The sequence below is a fragment of the Pterocles gutturalis genome, unplaced genomic scaffold, assembly GCF_000699245.1.
Source record: "Pterocles gutturalis isolate BGI_N339 unplaced genomic scaffold, ASM69924v1 scaffold8698, whole genome shotgun sequence".
Classification (NCBI taxonomy): domain Eukaryota; kingdom Metazoa; phylum Chordata; class Aves; order Pterocliformes; family Pteroclidae; genus Pterocles; species Pterocles gutturalis.
Genome location: NW_010123009.1, coordinates 64,993 through 91,448, shown reverse-complemented (window position 1 = coordinate 91,448; position 26,456 = coordinate 64,993). Strand labels below are relative to the sequence as shown.

Genomic DNA, 26,456 nt, shown 5'->3' with positions numbered 1-26,456 from the left:
AAGAGATTTTCTTTCAAGTCACTGATAATTGATAAGACAGATTAGATCATTTGGTATAAAATTAACTTAACACATGTTATGCATTTGGATGGATAATGCAGAAAAATAAAAGCAAACCTGAGAACAAATAAGCAGTCAAGTAATTTACTTTAATAAATAATTAGCTTAGTCTGTGAATGCCAGATCATTGCAATTCATATTTGTTTTTAATGACTTTTGAAATAAGTTGTAATATCAAAATGAAGATAGAACCAAGAACCATTAGGCTAAGCTACTTCTGACTGGAAACACATTGAAATATGAAGACTTTTCTTTGAATGATACCCAGCTCCAAGGAAATCCACAAGGAATAAACTGTGAAAAAACTTCTAAAGCCTTTTGCCTGAAGTATTTCCCAACAAAGACATAAATCATAGGGTTAATACAACTGTTGGTGGTAGCCAGAGTATAACCAAACTGCTCACCAAAGTTGAGCAGTTCCCCCCAGAAGCATCCTTTGATCATTTCTGTCTGGTACAAAATATCAAGGAATACAAAAAAACGGTATGGAGTCCAGCACAAAAGAAACATCAGTACCACTGTGAAGATCAACCTGGTAGCCTTTGTGCCTTTGTGCTCCTTGCAGCATTTCGTTCCGAGTGCTTTTCCTTCTCTTGCTTTTTTTTGTAGGGAGCAAATGGTAGAGAAATTAAGGAAGACGATTGCTGTAGATGGCAACGCAAACCCCACGACGTTGAATATCAGGCTTTCAGCTGTTACCCACGATGTGGTGGGGAAGTCTAAAGTGCGTGCTGAAATATTCCACAGGGGAAAGTGTTTCACAGTCCGAAACATAAAGTTTGGGATGCTGAGAAAGATGCCGAAGAACCAGGTGACCAAGCAGATCCCTTTGGCCAGAGTTTTGCTCCGTACCCCTCTGTGGTTCAAGGTATGAACAAAAGTCAAATAGCGATCCGCGCTGACTGCCACCAGCAGGTAGATGCTGGTGTACATGTTTAAGCTGATGGATGCACTGGTGCTGCGGCAAAGAAAATTACCAAACGGCCAGTTAAATTCATTCCTGATGTTCTCTGCCCAGAAAGGGAGGCACATAAGGAAGACAAGATCAGCAAAAGCTAGGTTCATAAGGTAGATTTCAGCTATCTTCAGGGGGCCCTTGTGTAGTGAATAAGTGAGGAGAACAAATACATTTCCAAGCATTCCAATAATGCAGACAGTGTCGATATACTTGGGTACTATATAGTACACGATTTCCCACCAGTCATTCAAGTCCGGGCAAATAGTTGAGTTGCTCGTATTTTCACTCTGGTTTGAGAAGGGAACATTCTGTAGAGGAGTTTCAGTCATTTTTTAAGAAGTTTTGAAGTGAACAGATGTCTTTGAAATGAAAGAAAGGAACTGCAAAAAAGAAGCAGAAAATTCCAAAAGTTGTCTCCCACCAGTGGGTAACAAGCATTTAACTGTTGGAAAGTCTTTATTAGTGCTCACTGATTATTATAGGCTAGATCAATGCAATGGTGAGAAATGTTCCTGGTATTGGCAAGGATGGAACTTCCTCTATATCCTATGAAATTTCCTCTCTTTACTGCCATTGTTTAAAGTGGCACAGAGGAAGGAAAGTGCCAAATCAGTGTAAGTAGTCCTTATGTCTCCTCCAGACTGATGACGGAAAGAGATATAGCCAAATTCCAGCTCCCTGAGAGTAGTGGGAGTCATGCTGGTGACACAAAGCTAGCTTTACACCCTTTCCCTGCCCTTTCTCTTACTCTTATTTTCCATGCTATGTATAACTTCAGCAGAATGATGCCTGTTTCCCCAGAACTGGGAATTCTACTCACTCTCAGTGAGCATCACTTGTTTGCCTAACTTTGCATTCTTTTGTTCCCTCTCATTTCCTCCCATCTTGAACTTTGGGTTCAAAATTACCGTTAGATTAGACGGCTTATTGCCCTCAAAAATCAGCAGCTGTAATAATAAAATATTGAGTCCTCCAAAATCTTATGCTCAAAATCTTATCTGGAGGAAAGGCCTCTGCAGCTCCAAATTCACAGCACTATTCTCCAGTTCAAAAATTTCATTTAAGTTCAGCTGAAGAGAGAGGCAGCCCCAGCCTTCAAAGCATTTAGGCTTTTACAGCATTGGCAATACCTTTATTTCTCTCTGGCAACTCTGTGACAGACTGTGCAGGAATGAGGGCATGCGTTTATTCTCCAGGTGTTGTCCTTCTCAACCACAGTGCCTGGATTGTGTTTTTTACAGGCATGCAGTCTCAGAATCATTATGGTAGGCAAGATATTACTGAGCCTGTGGTGACATCTAACATTTCAGTATTTCATATCCAAGTGGAGCATGTCAATCATAAAAAAGAATGAATTTTAAAAAAATCAATATTTTGCAGTCAGTCATCCTGAATGCTAAATTTCTGCTACAACTATTTAACTCTGCTCTGTCAGTTTCTGTATTTTTACATCAAGGAGACAGCTAAGGACGGAGTTTCTGAAGAGACCATTTAGGACCATCATTCATCTCTTGTACATATGTGTATGGCCTTAGTGAGCAGTTTGCAATATTTATCTCTGTGATCCCTCTAGGAATTAGTTAAGCACTAATATTGTACATCACACAATTTGGTACTTAATGCACTGGACAGTTTTCATCATTGCAGAATTAAGTGAGCAGCAAAGTTTTATCTGAGTTCATAAACTCACTCAAGCTGTCTGTCTGGTCAGGGAACTGGCTGCAGCTCAGCACAGCTCTCTGGCTTTGAACATCTTCCTTCACAATAGTCTGAATGTTATCTAGTTCACTGACAGTCTCAAGCAGACTAGGATAACTTGAGAGGATCTAAAACTGAAGAGAAGATATATAGAGCAAATAAATGGCTGATTAGCATCAAAGAGGCTATTTGTGAGACAGTGGGAACATAACCTTTCGATAGCAGGAGGCTGGCTAAGGTGTGGAAGTAATGGAAGAAAATCTGTAACACTGTATGTCTAAAATAACATAGAAGAAAGATAGCAGTTAAACATTTCCTTCTATAAACAAAATTATCACTTTTACTAAATGTAGAGGAAAAAGAAGTGCTTATTGTCCTTGCTTGCCCATTTTCTGATGATTTCTTGTTATCAGTTTATGCCAGTCACTTTGCACACTTTGGATGTGATCTCTGGGCTGGAGCCACAAATTCATTCATAATGGGCTAAACTAAAAACTTCAGGAACGTTTACTTTCCGTTGCAACTTAGATTTTAGCCACAGCTAAATCTGACTTCCTATTCAACTAGCAATCGTACATGAACTTTCTGTAGACGTTGTCATCAGGAATATTTCTTCAGAGTCTACTAGCCAGTGTTCAAGCACTACCACAAGCCACAAGCCTTTCATAAACTTAGAGCTCCAGATATCTTCTTGACAGAAAATGCAATTAATTTTCAGTTGCTTAATTTCATTTTTTCTTCCAAGGCAATTTTCTTCTGTAAGTATTTTTAAGTATTTAGTGCTAATGGACAATTAGCCACAGAAATGGTTTTCAATTTATGTACTTAACACATTCCAGCCATCTTTTATGCAAATAATGACATAATTCTCCTACTTTGAACTAATTTCTGATTATTTTCCATGTACAGTGAATCTATCACCATTATTATTAATACATATTACCCAGAGAGGATCATGTGTTCTGGAATACAACTTGAGCTTGGGGAGCAATCTTAAAAGTAAAGATTACTTTGAAAGAGTAGATTCTGCAAACATGTAAGTATGGTCAGCTAGAAAGAAATTTTATAAAATGAATCATGTTTTTACACATAAAGAGAATGAATCCTGGCCTTCAGTGTTAGTTTCATGGTGAAAAAGAAAGGGAAAGTCTTACTACACTGCATAGATCAGAACTGAGAACATAAAAGAGATATTTTTATATAAAAAGTAGATGAAATAATTTTAATTAAGGTAAGACATTAAAAACAGATAGACATACCTACTCCTTGTCTTTCCTGGCAATTTAGGCAGCTTCAAATTCAAAACCAGTTGGTAAACAGCAGTACAGAGGTTACTGAGAGAATTCAAAGATGCATCCTGAGGCAGGACTGAGTGCTGTCTGAGTGGTTTGTTGTACATGTACAGTGTGTGTGATGTTACATTTTGGAAGAAAGCCCCAGGATTTTTTTTTTTTTCCTTCTACAAATGTTGGCTGTAGTAATTTTTGAGTCATGTGAAATATTTTCTTCTCATTGTGAAATCATGTAAGCCATATGCCGTGACTCTTGTCTTCCTGTGACCATTAAGAAAAGGTCTCCAGTACAGCTCCTTGCAGATGAAAGTTTCCTTGTATGGTTAATTATGTCTGTAACAATAACAATATTATCAGTGGGTCTGAACTGCCCTCTCAGTGCCAATGCACACTAAGACAAATTTTGAACGAGGTTTTTTGGTTGTGGTGGGAGCTCCCTCCTCTGCCAGCCTGGGGAAGGACCATGCCAAGGAGTTGGGGCTAAAGCAGAATAGATGCATGGGAAGGGCTGCTGAAACGTGGGCCTGCTAAACCCTGCGTCAGCCTTTCCACTGTTTTTGAAAACTGATGTCTTTGGTACCCCACTATAGGTGTCTAGGGTATGAGTCTCTGTGAACATCACTTCTCAGTAGTGCGTGAAGACTGCTGTATTTTCTCAGCCTTATGCCCATACATAATCTTCTTTAAAGTGATTACCTGTTGGGACTTTGTAGCCTGAGACTGGTTGTTTATCAATCATTTTTATCTTTTTCATTCTGATTCTCCTCTGATTAGAACAATATTTAAAAAAAAACATATCTGATGCATCTCAGATTTTAAATACAAATTTCTCTTAAGTATATCTGTGTAAACAATAGGGTTTTTTAACTTTTTAAAAAACAGTGGGAAATTATCAAGGGACTGCAATGTTATTTACTTATATGAAAACATTCTTCCCATTGGCTACCTACCCAGCACATGCACCATCTCCTGAATTCTTATTCGACTGTGTCCATTCTTGTTTGACAAGTGAGTTAAAATGAAAAGACATGTGAGGCTGCATGGTGATATCTTGTTATGAACTTCCCTATCACCATGATGAATACTTTTATTCCAACTTTTTATCCATTAAAAAGATACTAAGTTAGAGTTTTATGCAAACATTGGTAAAATTGACAAATTAGAAAAATTGTTCTGGTTAACACCATCACACTGGAGAAAAAGAAAAAACTCAACATTTAATTTGAAGATTTAAAATGCATAAATACTACTTTTATTTAAGCAACATCCTGTTTAAACATATAGTTATTTTACTAAATAAACAAAACTATAAAAATACATCTCAAATGAAGCTATATGCTTCACTTTTGTCAAAATGTTTTTTAAAAAAATATCTGGATCAAACGTTTATTTTGGTGAAGACCTGAAACACGACATTTTAAAAATTACGTTTCCTAAGGAATCCTAATAACCTACAGGAGATCAATCTCTAAACAACACCTCCCACACTGACTCATTAAGGTAAGTGCAATACAAGAGGAGACCTTCGTCACAGACTTTCCAAAACTTCCTCTTTAATTACACTGCTGAATTTTTGTGTTTAAGTTATTTTTTCCATAAAGAAGAACATTTAAGCAATAACAAGAAGTCTGGAATTTGTCCTTGCTTGGACATGAATCTCTAGGAGCTGCCAACATCCACATTTACGCACAGACTCTGAACAGAAAACTGCATCTGTGTCTGAAATTTAAATGATAAATAACACAGTCTTACGAAATTCATAACTTCAAAATGAGATAAAAATATTGGTTTGCAAATCCAGCTCCTCTTATTTTCTGTTGTTTTACATTGCCATCTTCAGAAGGTTTTTTTCAGCAGTGGAGAGAGATTAAATATCAGGAGTCTGTTTGATGGAAATAATAGTGAAATGAATAGGCACTGCTGTAGCTCCATCTCCTAAACAACTTAGAACAAGTCCACATAAGAGGCTGTAACTTTATACAAAAAGGGGATTTAACTATTTCTTTGCAACTTGACCCTTCATTTCAACTTACAGAAAGCATATAATTATTTGGCATAATTTTAGAGTTTGTACAGATGTTATGGACCGCAGATTACAGGAATGTGAAGGATTCAATTTTAAAACATCTCTATTAGTGTCAACAGTTAGAAGGTGTTTGCTGTGTATGCATAATTAAAACATATCTGTGTATTGGTGCCTGCAACTCAGGATACTCACAGCACATTAGAACTGCATAGGAATTTACAAATGATAACTGGGCTTCTCCGATGAGAAAGATTATATATGTTGATGAAGACAGAGTAAGACTGTTTGCTTAATTATTACACACATTACATGGAAGAGAAATGTCAGAAATCCAAAAGGTCTCCAAAGTTCTGGCTCTTGGACCAATAGTCCAGCCATTAACACTCTTCCTCTTAACATGGTTGGAGCCTTTAATGATCTGAACAAATTATCTTTTTGGGACAGTATAATTTAACAGTTTGTTTTTCTTTATTGAAATGGTTTGAAAATCAACATAGTTATCTGCTATAACTGTTCGTCTGTTCTGGAACACGTGCAAAGGTTTTTGATGCGACTTTGTGATGTAACATTCTTTGTTCAGCTTGGTTGGATTTTTTTACATATACCATAGACAGTGGTTGCTAAGGAGAGCTTAAACTCTGGTGCGGTGATTTACAATTCATAATAAATGATCCTGGTAGTATCACAGTGCCATAATAATCAAACCCTACTAACTACAGTTACAGAGCCTGAAAGAGCGAAATAGGGAAGGAGCCAACATAGGCTGGAAACCCACAATGTGCTGATGGAGTGAAACGGAGTAAAAGGATGATGCAACGGCTAAAGTACTGCTCAGGGATTTCGGCTACCTGAACCAAGATCCTGACTTCTCCACAGAAATCCTGCCTAAAAAAGAACAACCTTGTCCAGTCCACAAGAAGCACCAGCTGTTTGTGCTAACAGCTTTTCAGATCACAAATTTTGCATTTCCAGATAAACCAATAATCAACCTGAAAAAAACAGACAATGACAAGATGGGAATTATTCCTGCCTGTACCTACTGCAGGCCAGAAATATCAATGGACTGTTGATGTTCTTGCTGTTCCTCTGGCAATGGTCTCCAGCCACCTCCATTGGACCAAATGCAGATTCAGCCGTTTGCATGGCTGAAGTCTAAATAAACGAGATGACAGCTTCAGGTAGGAGGGAAAATGGGAACAGCTGAGGGGGGAGGACAGGATAAAGAGGAATAAAAAGGTGATGTGATTACAGTTTGACATCTCCAGCTCTGAGATCTTCAGGACAAAATCTACCCTCATTTTACCAAGAACCTGTCTCATATTTTTCCTAGTTTCTGTGAGAACGGACAGAGCCAAACATCTGAGTGGGACTGTAAACTGCCAGTAGGTAAAATGTAGCTTGGACATTGTACTTTATTTCTTGGGTTTTTTTGTTAGCTGAATGAACGGTATGTGCCAATAGTGCACAATGTGTGTTCATGCTGGAAAGGGGGCAGAATGTGAATTAAACAGTCCATGAGCTGATGTTGTGCATTCTGTGGGCTGCAGAAGCTGCTGCAAGGGCTTCCCATTGCTGCTGGTGCCTGTGTGCTTTGAGAGAAGAGTGATGGCTTTAGGCAGAGGGTCCATACTGCAAACAGCACCTATAGGCTCTTGTGTCCTCACAAAGAAAAGTAATATCTGATGTCTCATGGCACCTTGAGCTACCAGCAGGCAGAGAAAAGCTACTGAAAAATTTCAGTATCCTTAGGTGCCTTAATTCAGTTTTCAGCTTCCAAAGGGACTGAGGGTGGTCTGCATTGCTCAGAAATGGGCCCTGAAAAGAAAACTGACCCAAAGCTTTGAAAGCAGCTAAAATTCTGTGGTTTCAGCTCACTTTCCTATGGTAAAATGAGAAGTAAAAAAAAATACCTGCAACTTCCAAGAAGTCATTCCTGAGTAACAGGATACAGGCTAGAGAAGAAAATGCCAGCAAATTTCATTTCTTAAAGTAGTTTATTTTCCATTGTACATGCTTACTGCATGGCAAAATAATGTGTCTATATATTACATGTTTTAAATTAGTGCCATTACACTATACATACATTTTACAATACAATATATACAATACATTAATACAATAACATTTTAATATTTTACTTCTCAGTACCAAATACTCAAAAATCTCTTCCATTGCCTCAGTAACTTCTGTTTGGAGTTCCTTTTATTTAACAGTTGAGTGAACAGCATGCTCGTGAATGAAACAGTATTGATAACACTGGAAATAACAGAAAGCCTTGCAGTGTTTCATCATAGGTGTCGTGGACAACATAAAGAAAGAACAGTAGAAGTGTTTATGACATAGGACTATACTGGATTGTTAAAGAAAACCTATGGAAATTTTATATAAATTATCTACAGTGATCTAAATCCCATAGTTTTCATAACACATCCACACATTTCTAGAGCATTTTTGGGTTTAATTATTTGAAAGTTTAATATAAATATTGCATCTTAAATGGAACTTTACTGCTCCATTCAAGCTCTGATGAATAAAGACCATGCAGCAGCAGTTTGAGTTTATTTATGTCACCAAACTCCATTTCCCTTGGTGGTTTTGAGGCTGTAACCTTACGTGCTTTGAAAAGGACAAAGGCTCTGTAACTTTCAGAAGATTTGGTATCATCTCCAACTCGGTTTTTGATCAAGGTTCCTCTAGGCAAAAGTGCATACTGACAACTCAGTACACTGTGAGTTTATCTTCTGTGTAAACTCAATTTAGATCTTAAATCCAGTCCAATTGGCGAAAAGCTATCTTGTATTAAAATAACTCAGATTAACTCTATAAACAAAATGTAGATATTAGGGTCTGAAAAGGCCATTCTTGAATACTCTGAGCTTTCAAGACTCTTATTAGCTTCAGTTAGATTTCAAAGGTGATGCTCTCCTTCATATTCTCAGTTTCTTCTACTTGTGAGATTATACCAGTTGTTCTGAGCTTTTATGTTTACATTAAATAACATTATAAATATTTATTATTCTTTGTGAATATTAAAAACTAAGTCTCTGAGCTGAAGTGTAAATATGAATGTAAATAACATTCACTAACTCAAAAGGGGTGAGTGCTTTTACCCCAATGCAGAAGGGATAAAGAAAACTCAGCTAACCATGCAGCTGGCTGCAGCCTTCCTTCCACTGCTGCTTTACCTTTTTTGACCTACTTTCCATACATACAAGCTGATGCAAACCTAGCAGTGGCAGAGCGGTTGCAAAAAGGCACAGCTTGTTAATCAAATGATCAACATTGTTTTGGATGACTGAACAGAGAAAGTAAAACCCCAGAAGGTGGCCACACCTAAAAAATCCATTTGAATAATTGTCCTGCAGGATTTATTTACCAGAACTTACTCAAATACAAGCACCTCCTATAAAAAATCTAGTCTGACTGTATGGGTACCACAGGTAGTTGCACAATCCTGACAACAGGTTCTATACTGGGGCTCTATTCAGAGAACTGTATGGACATGTATGTACACCTTGAAAATGCAAACATTTCAAATTATACATGCATCAAATATTATTCAGCCATGAAAATGTAAGCATGCTACAAGGTAGGATTCAATCATGAAAAATGTCCAATAACATTAGAAGCAGGTCTCTGTATGGAGTTTCCATTAAGATCAAACTTCTGGTTTCCCATGAATGATGTGAACTACCACACGTTTATTCTGTGGATCAGTAGTAGATGGATATTACTGGAGACTGGTATGTTAGAAGGCTTTTTTCCTGTAATGGACAAATTGTGCTATCGTGGTAATGGCAAAACAGACTTTTTCCTTGGGTATTCACTTGAAATGGAAGTTCTTAAAGTGTCCAGGGAGTTTTCCATCTGCACAGACTGTGATTTTCTGCACCTCTTTGGGAACAAGTCCTTGTAGAATTCTACAGCCTTCTTCTGGAAGTGCTTCCCAACAATTACGTACAGGACAGGGTTCAGGCAGCTGTTGCTAAAGGCACAGTATGTAGCTACCTGGGTCAGTATGTCATTGATTTCTTCCAGGCATTTGAAAGTGGGGGAGAAGTAACGGACAGTGTCGATTAACGTGCTGATCTGGAATGGAAGCCAGCAAACGATGAACAACAAGAGCACAGCAAGGACCAGCACGGTGGCTTTCCTCTCTGTCTGGACTAACTTCATTTTTTGTAGCTCGTTACTTCGTAAGGCTTTGATGATTTGCACAGTGCAATAGGTAATTACACAGAGTGGGATCACAAAACCCACAATATTCAGCAAGCAGTTGTTTGCAGGCTCCCAGTAGCTGGCTGGGTAAACAAGAGCGCAGGCTGTGATGTTGTATTCTTCATAATACTGCAAATTTCGGAACACCATTGCAGGTGAACATATGAGCAACGCACACGTCCAGACTACAAAGCTGTTCCATTTGGCACAGGCAGTTCGTCGCATCCGCCCAAGAGACATGGTTTTCACCAAGGCCAGATAGCGGTCAATGCTCACTAGTGTCAGGAAATAAATACTAGAATAAAAGTTCATGTTACTCATTATGTTGACAGCTTTACAGAGGAACAGGCCAAAGGGCCATTGAAAATCATTAGAAATATTAATGGCCCAGAAAGGTAAAGCACAGACTAACATTAGGTCAGCAAGTGCCATGTTAATTAGGTAAATTTCAGCCACTGTGCAGCGACTCTTGTGGAAACACAGGACAATGAGGACGAAGGAATTTTCTATTGCTCCCAGAATAAATATAAACCAGAGGAATCCAGGCTGAAAATCCTGTAGCCATTTCCATACATCTGAATTAATACATTCATACTGATTCAGCTGACGCACTCCTGAATTATTGTGGAAATTTGCTGGATTGACTGTGAGCTCCTGGCTGGCCATGATGTTGTAAAATTGTGTAACATTTTCAGCTGTGATGGAAACCATTTCTGTGCAGAGAAAAAGAAAAAGATGCCGTGAGATTGCTACATCCAGCTTATTGCTGCAAAAGACACAATAAGACAAGCTCACTCTGCTTTTCCTACTGTCCTACAAAGCATGGTTTTGAACAGGCTTCCAATTCTCTGTGTTGCTTTCTCATAGACACTCTGCATGCCTGCAGAGGGTTTCACAGACTAAGCCGCTACGAACTGGGTGGACCAATTTCAAGTGGATGAAACAGAGGGGATAAAGCAACAGTGGACATTGTAACCAACAGGTTAACTGAAGAGAACCTTCACCAGCCTTTATTCACTAGAACCAAGATAGAGCAAGTATTTTTTAATTCTTTGAGGAGGTTGATCATTGCTTTCTTTTCTTATCTTTGTGTACCAGTAGCCATAGTCTCCTAAAGGACAGATGCACCTCATGAGTCTAATTTTGCTCATTGTTAAGCTGCTACTCCTGTGGCATGTCCCTCAGCATTTTACACCCTCTCCTGTAAAGCAAGGGAGGAATCACCTGTGTATTTCTGTCTGTGTTACAATCTCTTTCTGCAAGCAAGTCACAGAAGAGATATATGGTTGAATATTTTTAAGAGAACTTGGTTTTAATAGGTCCATGGTGGCTGGGTTGGCAGTTTGGCAAAGACGGTGGCCATCATGTAAGCAATGACCTGCCTGCAGTCAGGTCTGAGACAATTTGAGTGCAAGGGCACAATCTCTGAAAACCAGGTGCTGTACTGTAAATATCCTATGAGTGAGAACAGCTTGGGGTCTTGCAGGGAACTATTTATGAGCATAAATGTCAGATATGCACTTAAATGTTACTAAGACCAAACAAAAGTTGAGTATTCAGCATCCACTCAATACTGTTAAAATGTTAACAATGGTTTTTATTCTTGTGCTCCGAGAAAATGAATGCTGAGAGACGACTCAAATAAAAGACTGGCTTCCCAGATCTGTATATATGATTCTCTGGACTGTGTGATAGAAATACTGTTTGTCTTTTTTGAGGTCTTTAAAATACCACTGTTTATATTATGGTTTGATTGGAAGATTTTGAGATGTATTTGTAATTAAGACATTTGTCTGAATCAGATGGTAATTTGGCAGTAAAAAGTGGACATATTTGTAATTCCTGAAAGGATGGAGTCCTCATTTGTACCCTGGTTACTGGATTTGTTGGTTGCTAAGTGTCAGCGCTTGATATGCATATAGACATGTGGCCGCTGGATGCAGAATTACTGAAAAATTGTGGTCATATTTTGTGTACTTACTTTTAATTAAGCACTGTAGTTCTTGAGAACCAAAAGCAAAGATGAAGACCACAATTTACTAACTACAGTACAGTAAAGACAGTAACAAATGAGACCCTTTCTACATTGTAAAATTTACAACAGAGGTGTCAGGCAGGACAGCTCGTCTGGATAAAACAAGCAAGTAGGACTGAGAACCTTGAAAGACAAGGCAACATAAAATGGACAAATGGGCACAAACCAAAATGCCAGCAACATATATTTCCAATCCTTCATAACTTGAGCAAAGGACAGTATATTTGCATAGACCAGGTAACAACATAAATATTCTCATTCTCCGAGTTCATCCTCTCAAAACCTCAACTTTTCAAGCCCATATCTAACCAAAGGAACATATCTCCACCCTCTATCTTGCTTCTTCATTAACTTTGTCATTGTTAGAACCTTCTCAATCTTGAGACACCTGTATCCTTTTGATTACTGAATGTTTTCAACCAGCATCTGGGGAATGGGTAGGTGGAACCTCTTTATTACACGCCATTATATGTTGTAGACATCCATCCAGTGACCTACGCTTTTGGTGGCACTGGTTACCTGGAGCTTTTAGGTCCAGTGGATATGGATTTAGTTGTTCTGTACTGAAAGCAAATGCCATCTGCAATGAATGCTATGCAACATTGCCAATATTCCGATTTCAGTTCTCTTCTCACCTTCCAGGTGCAAACAACTACTGTAGGTTGTAAATGTTTTGGTTAGAAATCTTCCGTTTGAGCATTTCTAGGCACAGCAGAGGACCTGCACCTGTAGTGCATTTTTCTGCCACTTTGTTCACATGTGAGCACAATGGAATATACCACAATACCAAAAGCCTCACTGAAACCCAGATATGCCTGATCTATTTCTTCTGCTTTATCCATTAGGCCAGATTGGATTAGTCTGACACAACTTTATTCTTAACAAGTTTATATTGGCAGTACCTTATCACTTTATTATTTTTTATTACCCCCCATATGTGTATATACTGATTATTTAATATTTTGCTGTCATGTTTTCCAGGTATTTAAATGTGATTGACAAGTTTGTTAAACCTTGGGTCCTGCTATCTGTGCCTTTTAAATACAGATACTGTGGTTTGCCCTCTCTGGGCTTCTGAAATGTTCCCATTCTCCTAGGTTGCACAGACATAAAAACTGATAGCAAAGATTTTCTCTCCTAATTCCTGAACCATGTCAGGGTGGGTTATATATGACCCTGCCACTTTGCACACCTTCATATGTTCTCTAATTTTTTCTTTCCCAATTCACGTAAATCAAAATGTTTGAATCAATCATCTCAAATATCAGATCAAAATCTTCATTTCTGAGGGGACTAATGCAGAGTCCTCACTGAACTCTTTGTCATTCCCTGAGTTACTGGTTCCCTTTTCTTTTTGGTAACAGGCCTAGACTTTCCTCCATTATCCTCTTTCTTTTGATATATTTATAGAAACATTTTATGCTACCTCCTATGTCCCCTATTAACTGCAACACATTTTTATCCCAATGTTTTTGACATCTTTGTGTTCTGAGTTCTTAAATAACGCCCAGACAGACATACTTTTCAGTAATTAATCTCCCTATAGCAAAGCCTGGCATCAAAGTGCAGCTATTCATAAACACTTAAATATCTCAAAGCCCAGCTTTTGTGGCTGTTGGAGATGCCACTACCAAATTGCAAGCAGCAGTTTCAAGTTTCCCTTTCTGTGCATGTTGGCACTTTCCACTGTAAAAACACATAGGAAATGAAATACTAATGGATGATCAACAAAAGGTCATCTGAGAACAGAGAAGATCTGTTGGGTGATGCAATTAGCAGAAGATGTTTCTTCTGCCAGTAGTTGGCCATGAACCAGCAGAAAGAATTGTATGTGCATTATTTTATGCTTTGAGGTCAGATGTATGCATATATTTCATAAGATGTTCATTAGTAATTCAGAGAGTGATCATAAAGGCTATGCTGGCAATTTCTATGCCATTCCCTCATTATATGACTAATAGAAAAACAATAAACAGGAATTAATTTAGAGCAAATAGCAGCTCAAAAACTGCCTACTGACTTATGATATTTTTCCTACAATTAATCTCTTTTAATTTTTTTTTACATGACGGGACTTTTGGATGTCATTGAAAGAAAAGAAGTGGGATATGAAGAAGTGGGACAAAAATGCCCTTAAGGATCAAGAGCTGTGAGCTAAGGAATGCAAATGCAGGGGAAGAAAGTTCAGAGCTCAGTTAATGTTACTACTGCATGTGGGCAAACTCCAGGACAGCACAGCCGTTTGGTGTGCTGCTTTACTCCTTAAATGGGGGAACGCCCATGACGCACCAGGTGAGCATTTTTCACAACCTGTTTGGATCTGAATGAAGTTGTACTGCTACTGGACTCCTGAATCTATTAGTACCTCCACTAGCAGTGTTAATCTTTGCTTTTACTGTGCTAAACATTTGCTTGTACACTAAGATATAGTGGATAGCTTAAACTGTCACAGCGGTCTCAGTGATGTTTTGCAAGGACAAGGCCTGATGTGTAAGATTATTGCAATGTTAATGCCAATAAACTGCTCTATGGGAGCAAGGTAGGAACTTTGTAATGCATATATTAAAGCTGTTGTGACTTTGCTGCTTTCATGTTTCGCAGAAACAAGGCATGAAATTTGTAATTAGTATGTACTGAGATTGTCATAATATTAACCTTGCTAATTTCATCCTCAGGAAGAGGAAGGGGACTCTATAACAAATAAATGTTCAGGCAGTTATGATATTAACCACTATAATGTGGTTTGCTGGAGCAAATGGTGGAATATTAAGAAGTGTAGCTACACAGTCATGATGTTAAACTCTATAGTTTAATATACAAGGACAAGGGACAGAGCAGGCCAAAGGTTCCACTAATCTTCTGCTCCAAATGAGGGATTTCTGTGATATATGATCATTCATTATGAAGGTTGCCCAGACAGCAGCTTAGTTTTCCATTTATTTCAGGGGTTTCTTAACAAGGGATGGGCTTTGTGAAGCCTAAATGATACCCAGCCTGTGGCACCCTTAACCGTATTTTATAATTACCTGTTTTGTTTTCAGTCCCACCACTGGTCAAAAGTGTTTTCAGATATATACAGCTGACCTGCCATACATACATACAGTCTCATATACAGGCAAGTGTTGATGGCACAGAGGAGAGGAAAAGGTCGAGGACAAACATGGTTTTGAGTGGCTGCAAGCTGAGAGGGGCAGGGGCTCACTTCTGATGTGGTGCTTTTTTAGAAGACAGGTCAGCTGCAGAAGGAAAGAAACACACCTAAGACCTTCCACAGCCTCTCCTCTAAATCTCTGTTCCTGTGCAGAGCCCAGCCTGCTTTGATACTGTGTATTTTTGCATAGGTTTGTCCAGCTGAACATCTCTGAGCTCATCTGGGGCAGTCAGGTGTTCCCCAGTGGGGCCTGTTAGCCTGGCAGCCCAGCTTCTTCATGCTCCTGTAAAAGCTGCAGTAAATGCAACAGAGGAGATGTCAGAGGGGTGAGAAGAAAAAAGGCATCTGTCTGACAGACCTGGTGTGACTTACATGAGAAACAGCAGGAGTTTAAAAGCTGCTGTAGGTAAGGGGGTCCTCTGCCGTGCAGTGCGTGCAAGGAAGCCTGCTGACTGTGTCCTGCTGCCTTTACGTAAGAAAGGCTTCTGCTTTCTCAGGAGCTTGGAGAGTAAAGCAGATTGACTCAAGAAGTTAAGATGCTGCAGAACTTCCACTAAACTGCCTCATTTGTGACCATCTGACAGGTATTTGCTGGCCAAGGAGAGGTAGGTTTCATTTTAACAGGATAAGGATTTTAAAGGATTTGGTTCCGGGACACCGGCCGTTTGTGGGGAAAGGGACATTTTTCACTTAGTAAGACATTATAACAAAACCACCTCGATGCATATTTTCTCCTTTAGCTCCACACCTGCAGGTCTAGCAGGCCTGAAGCACATGTGATGGGATATTTTCAAAGTTTCTATTTCAACCTGCTCTTCTTTCAACCTTTACTACTGCAAAAAAGCATCTTTGTCATCTATCCCCAGTGCACTGAGTCTCCATCTAATCCAAGCCTAGTGGGACTTTTTGTGCCCCTCTCTTTGGCCTTGGAAGGGGTTTTATTTGTGTCTTTGTCTGACTGAATATCAAAATGTAACATCATGTGGCTCTTGTGGCATCTCTGAAACGTGCTCTGAAAGCTACTCAGAATGTTTTTTTTAGTTCTGTTTCCCCGAGGAGGCATTCATTATTTTGGAGAGATGGAGGAAGTGTCTGAAATGTTCTGAAAATGTTCTGCTTTTATTGACCCCATTACTTTAAATTTCCAATCTTTGTAAAATGAATCTCTAAAGGGCTTTAGCACATTTGAGGTTGTAGATCAGCAGACACTTTTTTTTGGCAATGTTAGCTTAAACAGTTCCTGTTCTTCCCTCACCCTTCACTGTCCCTTTGCACACTGTTCAGTTGCATGAGGCTTTGTGTTAAACCAGATCGAGGAACTTGCCTGGGACAAAAATAACCTTGTAAAAGAAAAAGTTATTTTTAAGACAAATCAACTCCCTAATTTGTCAGAAAATTGAGATAAAGAAAAGCTACAGAGGAGCTACATCTCAAAAGTGGAATTTTTAGAGACCCTTTGGCAACTGGAAGTACACCATGGAAGGATAGACATTGCTCGGCAGTTATCATTAAGGGCATTTACATCAATCATGCTAGTAAAAATGGAAAAAAAATGGTTTTGTTAAAGTAGTTATTTAAACAACGAGTCTAAGGTCAGAAGAGGCTAATAATTTTTTCCCCTGGGTGGGAGTTGAAGCTACTAAATTCCAATACTGTCTATTGCAATCAGCTAAAGAAAGGTGTGGAAAGAGCACAAGCCCACTCAAGTGCAATGAAACACTTTGCATAACTATTTTTTTTTTTTGAAGTGGAGATCTTGAACATGCTCCCTTTGGACTCTCCACTGTTGTAGTTTTCCAAAAAAACCTCATACTTTTAATCTCCAAATAGCTTGGGATGTTATCTTTCAATGCTGTTTATATATATCCCACTCAATAACTGCGATGATTCTGACAAAAGGTATTATCTATGTGTAAAATAACTGAACAGAACAGCTGGACTGCTGTGAGAGCTAGTAAGAGGAGGAAAATATGAACTGGATCAGAGAGAAGTACTGAAGACAGGATATTTGAATATGGAAAAGGGCCAGTCTCATTGTGGACACTGATTTGATTTAGTCCAGATTTGGTGACGGTATTTGAGTCACAGTCTATGTTTGACCTGTGACTTGATGCTGTCAATATTTTAGAAGCTTTTCTACTAACAATGCACTCCAAAATGATGCAAATGCCACCAAAGCTTGATTTTGCTGCTGTTCTGAAAGAGCAGTTTAAGTACAGTAATTCTATTTAATCTGAACTGAGAGATAATTATTTTTAACATTAGAGGCTGTTCCATGATCAAGACAACAGGATCTTCAAGTTTCTCGAGCCACTAAATCATTCCATTTCAACCTTGTCAGCCTCAGAAGTTTTAAAGACCCGTCTGGATAAAGCCCAGAGTAGCATAGTGTGATTTCACAGCTGATCCAGCTTTGAGCAGAGGTTGGACTGGAGACCTTCCGAGGTCCCTTCCAACCTGGATTATCCCAAACTCCTTAATTTGTACTTCTTGTGCTAATAACTGAAACTTCCAGCTGGATTAAGTGTTCCCTAGCTTGCTGGAGTTTCCCAGCTCACCAAGGTGCCCTCGCTCACAGGTTTCCTTGGGAAGCTATGGACATTTTGTTGAATACACTGGGAACTGGCTTTTGCTAAAGTAATATTTTTTTTTTCCAAATATTGGGACACAAACTTGGGTCTTCCAAATCACAGAAGGATCAGGAGGAAAGTTGTTTTGTATTATCTAGGGTTTTCAGCAGGGAGTAGAAGGCATCCTGAGTGCCAGGAGAGCAGAGCCAGGCCTTGAGAGGCCAGCGTAGGCAACTGAAATGTGCTGAGTTGGACTTCTGCATCTAGGCTGCCGTGTGACACACTGGGCTGTTGTTTCAACTTGTATGTACTGCTCCATTTACCTTATCTCTTTAAGTGGCTAGAAAAGAAAGGAAAGCCCAGAGAGAGAGAGAGACATCTGGAAGACTTAAGCAGAGACATTAAGTCAGAAGAGCAGGAGAGAGGCACGGGGAATTAAAACAGAAATCTACATTCGTTGACAGCTTGGTCTGGCATAGCAATGGCTAGTTTTGCCTCTCTTTTCAAGACACATCCTGACTGATTGCATTCAGTGTGTGCAGAGGAGATTAAAAAAAAAAAAAAATCTGTGATTTTGAGGGAGAGCAGCATCCAGGTGTTTCGGAGGCAATTCAGCTGCTTGGGTATGGGTGTTTTGGAAAGTGCAGGGTGTCTGGGATGTCTGCATGGGAATGGTATATGATACAGGATCTCTGAGAGGCATGGTCTTCTGGAGACAAGCAAGATGCCCTGGAGTTTCTGAAGCACCCTCAGACATTGCTGGGGCTCCTTTGCCCCTTGATGTTAGCACTAAGATTAGGGGATGGAGGGAGCAACTCTGCTGTGAAACTAGCAAATCTTTGGGCTTAATAGAGCATTATAGAGACTATAAAATAGAGCATTATAGCTGTAAAATGAAATGCAGAATTATAGCAAAGGATGATAAAGAAAAGAGTCTCCTGGGAATTAGTCTGTTAAAACAGCCCAGTTTTTAAGAGCTCAAAAAGAGAAGCTGCTGATTTCTTCCAGAAGTGTTGGTTAAAATATACATTTCTGATTTTTGAGTATTTGAAAAATAGAATAAAGGAGGTTTGGGTCCATATTTGAAATGAGTAAGAGTCTGATGTAGTGCTCAATGTATTGGACCTTGGCTTAGTCCTGTTTTTAAGGAAAATTCCTGCTTCTTGTCTTTTGGGAGAACAGGAATGTTGTGTAAAGTTCTGTGCTACCTTGGCAGCAGGTAAAGGAGATGAGCTAGAGACAAAGGTTTTTGTTTTTACTGTTTTCTGTTTCTTCTGACAAAAGGTACTACCTATGGGTAAAATAACGGGAAAACTGAAACGTGCCTCCATATACTCATTTTTGCTGACTTTCTGACCTTTTAAAAATCTGCATGTTCATGACACCTTCCTCATCCCTGAGAATTCTGTATTCATCAAAGTTGACTTAAAACCCGTCCTTGTTTTAGCCTTTTGTAACTATCTCAAAGGCAACATTAGCTAGTAATGTTCATCAAGGAATAACTTTTAAAATTAACCACTAGGCTTGTAGAAATTTTTCCTCTTGCTTCTCTGAAGTATAGAGGAGAGAAAACATGCATTTAGTCAGAAACGTAATGCCATACATATAATTTCTCTTGTAATATTTATAAATGCCACAAATTACTGTATTGTTCATTAGCAGTAATTTTACTGAGAGTAATTTACAAACGTGAGTGGGTTCAGTCTATCAGAAATCTTCTTTCCTGGAAAAATTTATCAGGTGAGCTGTTATGAGGCTACACGACCTACTCGCCATCAGGGGTGAGCACAAGGGCTAGATGGAGAGCTTGGGCACACTTATTGGGGACTTTCTGAAACAAAGTGCTGTAAAGATTTAGTGGTGATTTTCTTGCATGTGTTAGCTCACTTAGATGTTTTTTGGAGCTGTGTAATTCCTCTTGTATGGAAACCTTTCATAAACACCGGATGTCAGAAAGTACCCCAGAAACACACTGCCGTTGGTGGTACACTGGGTGAGAACATTCCTCTTGCAGTGAAAGGCTGCATCAAAGCTTCATTAAATTAAAAAGGGAAGGGTATAAGCAAATAAATAACAGAAAACATTAAATTTTTTGAATACTATTTTAGGGTTGTTTTGAGGCATATCATAGCAAGGCACAGTTAGAACAAAGGCATGAAATATAAGGGTAAATCACTCAGTTGTTTTTTTCACAATAAATTGCTAATATTTGAAGGAGTTGGCAATAAGAGTAAATGAGGTCTGTAACTGTGGGGCCATCAAGAATTAAAAATCTGGTACATACAAGACCTGTACATAGTGATGTGTTCACAGCAACAATTCCTTAAGTTAAATTTAGACCTGAATAACTGCTCTAACATTTTGTTTTCCTGGAGATTTCTATTATGGAGTGCTGTGCAGTTTTTATCTTCCTTTTTGTACATGGTAGATTGGTAAACACAGTAGAACTTCCTCTACTTGTTCAGTAACTTTTAGCATTGTAGTTCACAAGCAGAGAAGGAAGATGAATTCAAAAACTATCAAACTACTCTGAAAACAGAGAAGACCACTGCCTTCCTCCCTCTCCCAGCACACACTTCAATTTCTGGTGTTCAAACACCTCTGAGAAAGTTCAAGCTGTTCTGATTTAATGAGTTATTTTTTTCTCCATCCCCAGCTTTCTCAACATGGTATATGTTTATGAAGGAATGAAGTATATGATGCTCTTAAATCTAAGTGTTAATCAAGAATAAGCAAATTTGTTCCTCTCTCTGTAGTCACTGGACAGATGAGAGACCTATTTCCAAGTATCTGCTCTGTTTAACTTGGAACAAAATCTGGAACTCAGGTGATCCATGTGCCCATATACTAAGAGGTCACAAGGCTATCAAATAATGTTGATTGAGAATATGCATCTTGATAAAGCTATTTCAAATGAGTATAAATACTTAAGTAATTGTTGAAGCAGGGACATGAATCTGATTCTTCCATCTTTGGAAAATATAATCAATTGTGAGGTTTATAAAGTCCATCTCACAACTCCTCCTTTCTCTCCTTATGGATACCAATCACTTGCTGCCATTCTCAAGCCTCTTTAATCTTCTTTAATTCTCCGGGATCTTAATCTTCATGGAACTCCCACTCCTGCCCCCTTAGATTTAATGTGACTTTGCTCCAGGAGCTGGTGTGAGGAGTTCTGAGTAGCTTTGTGTCTTCCTGAACCAAGATGATAACTTTCTGATTCTCTCACAGCAAGGCATGTTACTCTTACACCATGCACTCAAGTCACAGTGTATTTGCTCAAAATGTTTTTACAACTGAGAAGGAAAATATTCAAAAAGCAGAAAACTGACCACAAACTCACTCTCCAAGGCTGGCAGGGTATTTTGTTCTGTTCTTTCTGGCATTCCCCATAAGAGAACAGGTGAGGTTAACCATGAGGGCTCATTGTCCGAAGCCGAACCAACAACTAGCATTTAGGTTAGGGTTAGGGTCAGGAGAGAGAGAAATCTAGGAGCTGCAGTAGGAGTGGGACTGCAGAAGCACTGTCTTGAAAAAAAGTGATGGACAGGAGTGAGCCCAACCGCACATTTGTGCAGGGAGAGAAGCAGCAAAAGCACAGCTTGTAGCGAGAGCAATACGCTTTGGCACCAGGGACCACCCAGGGCTCCCTGTCGGGTGGCAGTGACTGCTGGGAAAGCCTAAGCCTTGTCACAGGGCTGAAATCTTGCACCCCCCTTGCACCCTCCAGCAGCACTCCTGGTGTCTGTCTAGAGAGCTGAATGATCACAACTCACACAGTTTACCTGAAGTAAGAGGAGAAATGAGAGCCTATAAACTTCCTGATTTTATGTAGTGATGTGTAGATTGACCAGGTTGGAGTAGGGTGAGAGGAGGTTGTATCCCCTCCCCTTAGCACTGCAGGTACTGTGGGAGTTCTCTGTTGTAGACAAGGGATTGCTGTACCCCATCACCACTGCAAAATTCAAAGAGCTTAATGCACTAATGTTGTGAGACTCATTTAATACCCCTTTCAGGAGTCTGACGTCATGTGCAATGGCAGGTTTGATGGTATCAAGCAGCACAATGTGTCTATCAGGTGCCAGACGATATCTTGAGCCCAGCAAATAGCTAAGTTAACCTGTATTCAGTGATAAAGAAATGCTAGTGATTTTATCAAGAGTAGCTTGTGCAGCTAGATTATATATCAGTGTTAAAGTAAGAATTTCCTGCTTCAGAAAACAACTTTTCCTGAAACCCAGATAGATCAGAACTACTGCAAATACCATAACACAAACAGCTAAGCTGCGAAAAGAAGTATGTGGATTTTCAAAAGGCTGGTGACAGCTTTTGAGAGGTGGCCTGGAGGGACTGTTCCTAGAGTAGGTTCTCAGAGCTGGTTTTGGGGTCTAGCTAATTAAATAGTTACAGGACTAATCTCAGTATGAAAGACACGAGAGTACTGATGAAGTATGCCAATGACACAAATTGCTTGATAACTCCATTAGAGAACAATGGGAATATCCTCCAGAAAGCACTGGGTGATATTAATAGAGCAACAGAGGTGAAATAATAAGAGGAAAACTCTGTAAGTCCTGAAGCATTTTTGTTCCCCAAGAAGATTTAGCAAATGATGCTCCTTTATTCACCTCGCTGTAGTGGAGGCGCAGAAGAGCTGCTCAGCAGTGCACAAACCTCCACTTAAGGCCACCTCATTGATATTTACGCGGATGTTCTCTAAAGCTTTGCTCTTTGTTTCATTACTCCTACCAGACCTCTTCAGCTCGGTGTAGCCACTCCTTTCTCTCGGCAATTGAAATACTGCTCTTTTCCCTGGGAAGGAGCTCGAAGTTCTCATAACTAGGCAAAATGTGAAGGCCTAATGGCCAAATAGTATTTGACAACGTTGCTCCCTTTGTGCATTGAATACTTAATGGAGATATCTGTCTTTTAGATGAACTGGCTCTGCGCCCTGAAAGCACTTTGCTGCTAGCACCTTGAGAATGTTGTAGCAGCCATTTAGAAAAAAGGCACAGATTTGCCATCTCCCATGCCTCCAGTCACTATCATGTTTACACTGTCATCAAGAGTATTTGCAGTAATACAGCATTTCCTGTGCATTTTCACCACGGGCTTTCACAAGTATGGCTTTTGAGAAAAGCTTGTCTCAAACAGTAAAGGTTGGAAGCTCGTACTACATGTGGCTGACTGCTGTCCCAAAGTCTAATTTTCTTTGGCAGCTGCTGCTGTCCTCATTGCTTGTCATCCAGGTAACTTATTATTTTATTCTGGAGTTGGTTAAGGCTCTGTTGCATTTTGCAACAACATGAAAGATGTTCTAAACTGACATGTCTGCAAAACATATTGCCACTACAGATAGTCATCCTCACCAGCAGCTGGAAATGTTTCAGTCACTGCTACTTTTTCTACTGCTGACCCACATGCTGATGGCTCTGTGCAAGCAGAGTCCTTAGTGCAGGGGGCACTGTAGGCAGAATTTGTCCTCTCTATAAATTAGTAATAATACCTTGTTTTCTCTTAATGCCTTCCACCAAAGGGATGCACGGATGACTTCACTGAGTAATGGTGCAGTCTTTAAACAGCTCTGAAAACAGAATAGGCTAGAAAGTATGATTAACTATATAACGTTCAAGTGAAATTACAGCTTTAATTTCAAGCAGGTAGAACTCAGAGGAGATGATGTTTATCCGTATTTATTCAAGTTAGAACCTCTACCACATGGTCTTCTTAAGATAGTCTCAGTTTAATTTAGAACCTCTGACAATAGCTGTAGATATGTCCCAAAATCTACATTAAAATATAAACTCAGATTTCAACGTCCTTAAAAGCTTTTCTTGTGAACCATCCCAGTCAATAATCCACAGCATCACTGATTTGTGTCATGGAAAGCAATATAATAAAGACATGATACTCATTATCTAAATGGGCAAGTTGTCTTTACAAAAGAATTGGTGGGGCTTTTTTGTTTTGTTTTGGCTTTTTTTTGTTTGTTTATTGTTTTTTTCTTAAATTTCATATTCTTTTAAGAACTCCTAAAAGCAGGATGTGGCAGTGCAAGCACTGGTAAGTTCCCTTCTCAAGGAGAAGTCTAGCCTGGAATGTGCTTCACTTCTTAAATGATAAACTTCAGAAAGCCATTTTGCCTTGCCCTTCAGAGGTCAAACATGTCCTGCTACTCTGTTGCTTGAGCAGCTGGGCAGTCGTTTTGTATTATTTTCATGTCTCTGCTCCTGACTTAGCCAGTACACAGAGCACTTCAATTGGAAAGAGGTCAGTTTTCAGATACCATGGTTAAAAATCAGAAAAGTCTGTATATTGCAGAGGGAAGCTCAAAACCAGATGTACGTACTGGAACTGCTGTGTGTGTGGGTAACTATAGCGAACTTCAGACTGTATTGCAATTACCTCAACAGCCACAGCAGATAAAATAGGATATATGTCCAAATGTGGTCTGTTTTTCTGCTTAAAACCCAAGGGAACTCCAATGACAACAGCTCTCAAGTGGGAATACACCACAGTTCTATTGGAAGAACTAAGAATTCAAATACATGTTGATAGGGATTTGGTGATTAACTAAATTGTGCAAACATGCATGTGGCTCTGCAGTCTGACACAAGATCAGAGGACTTTTCCTGTCTGCACCTTGGTAACAGTTAATGGACCACACTTTCTGGTAACTCATGCCCATGTAGTACTACAGATATGCAGGAGATATTTTAGGAAATGTTGGAGGAGGGGCATTTTATTTTCCTATTAAAATGACTATAAAAACCTGAAGGTTTCTGGAGGAATTGATTTTAAAAGAAAGATTTTGCACAAATGATTTGGGGAATTTAACAGGAAAGATTTTAAAGATGTAATTTCTGATCTTCAGCAGAGGAGGAGACATACTGAGTGCTAAGAGTTTAGCAGGCAACCCGGGTTCACTCTTGCTCGGTCTGGTCAATTTATCAGTTTATCATGTCTACAAAGTGGAGCAGCTCCAAAAAAGAGAGAATGAAAGAGCCCAACTCACAACAGCTTATTCCCCAGGCACTTGCTTAAGAAGGAGGATGCCTCGTTCAAAATCCCTAATCTGTGCTACCCATTCCCAGGTGGATTTATCCTGTGTGCACGCATTTGTTCTGTGTTTTGCTTTCTTGCTCTTCCTAAAAATGTCAAAATTAATTAATTACAGATGGGAATTTCACTTCTTCCTTCTGCCCTTCCCAATTTTTCCGTGAAACAGAAATTTTGTCTTCTGACAAGCTTTGTTAATTTTGAACAATGTTCTAATTTAAGTTGATCATGTCACCTTTGAACTTGTGTACCATCACTTCTGCAGCCACTGTCGAACATAAAGCACTGTGTAGAATGGCATGTGACAGTTTTCTGCAGCAGGCAGCAGAGACTCGTGGCAGGATGTCAGGACAGGATCAAGTCAAGAGGAAATGAGCAGATGCGAGTTCTGAAAGAGAACATGACATTGCTAAGGAAAACAAAGAGGAGAAATGCTGCTGGGAAGGAAGGAAGGAAGGAAGGAAGGAAGGAAGGAAGGAAGGAAGGAAGGAAGAAAAGATGTGAAAAAGAGGGGTTTAATTTGCTCTGAGGGAAAAGGGTTTTGAAACAAATAATGAATAAGGATTCCTGCCTGAGTAAGGTATATACCAAAGTTATGAGAGTTTTATCTGGGATTTTAAAATGTTATAAAACCTAAATAGTTTACACAGTTTGGATCCTTATTTTACCTAGCTTCAAAACAGTACAAAATTTGGTATTGTTTGATTCTGGTATTTGAAGTCAAATCTTTCTTAATTTTTTTATATTTTTTTGACCAGAATTCATTTATCCTAAATCCATTTAACCCTTTTTAAAAAAAAAAAAAAAAGAAACACCGTGCAGTGGAAACAACTTATACAATAAATCTCTCTGTAGTGATACATAATGCAAAGTGTAACAGAATGAATTTCCAGATGTCTCATATTGTACAGTTATGAGCTGTAATTGTGATTTGAGTGCCAATTTGTAGACTACATCTATTGTGGAAGAAAACAAATTGCTGACTTTTTACATTTCAAAAAAAAAAATAAAAATCGAACGTTCCATAACATTGCAGGAAACACCTACACAAAACTTACTCCACTTTTTGTTACTTCGCCTTCCGTTTACATCTGGGAAATGTCCTTGTTGGTAAGCCAGCTGGCTGGAATTTCTTGGCTATTAGGTGACTCTTTTAATGGAGAAAAAAAACGTTTCTCAGAGGAATGATGTACGTAGAAGGTGAGAGCACACGGTTGTCTTATGCAACATGCTTGTACATGCTGTTTTCAAAAAAATACGTATGTTGTACATTAATACTTCTGTGAACAATGTCCCATCTGTTAATGAATTGCATTCATGTCTGATTCATTATGACTACCTGAACCAGGTTGGAATAGTATCACTTTGAAAATGAACTTGCAGCTCACT

At 39.1% G+C, this 26,456-nt stretch overlaps 2 protein-coding genes across 2 annotated transcripts; both read right to left on the bottom strand.

Moving 5' to 3' along the window:
- Positions 1–261: 261 nt before the first annotated feature.
- Positions 262–1,347, bottom strand: BDKRB1 (bradykinin receptor B1). Its single transcript, XM_010077735.1, has one exon. It carries the CDS (start codon positions 1,345–1,347, stop codon positions 262–264), a length of 1,086 nt encoding a protein of 361 aa, XP_010076037.1.
- Positions 1,348–9,817: 8,470 nt separating this feature from the next.
- Positions 9,818–10,963, bottom strand: BDKRB2 (bradykinin receptor B2). Its single transcript, XM_010077734.1, has one exon. The coding sequence runs from the start codon at positions 10,961–10,963 to the stop codon at positions 9,818–9,820; it is 1,146 nt and encodes a 381-aa protein (XP_010076036.1).
- Positions 10,964–26,456: the final 15,493 nt, after the last annotated feature.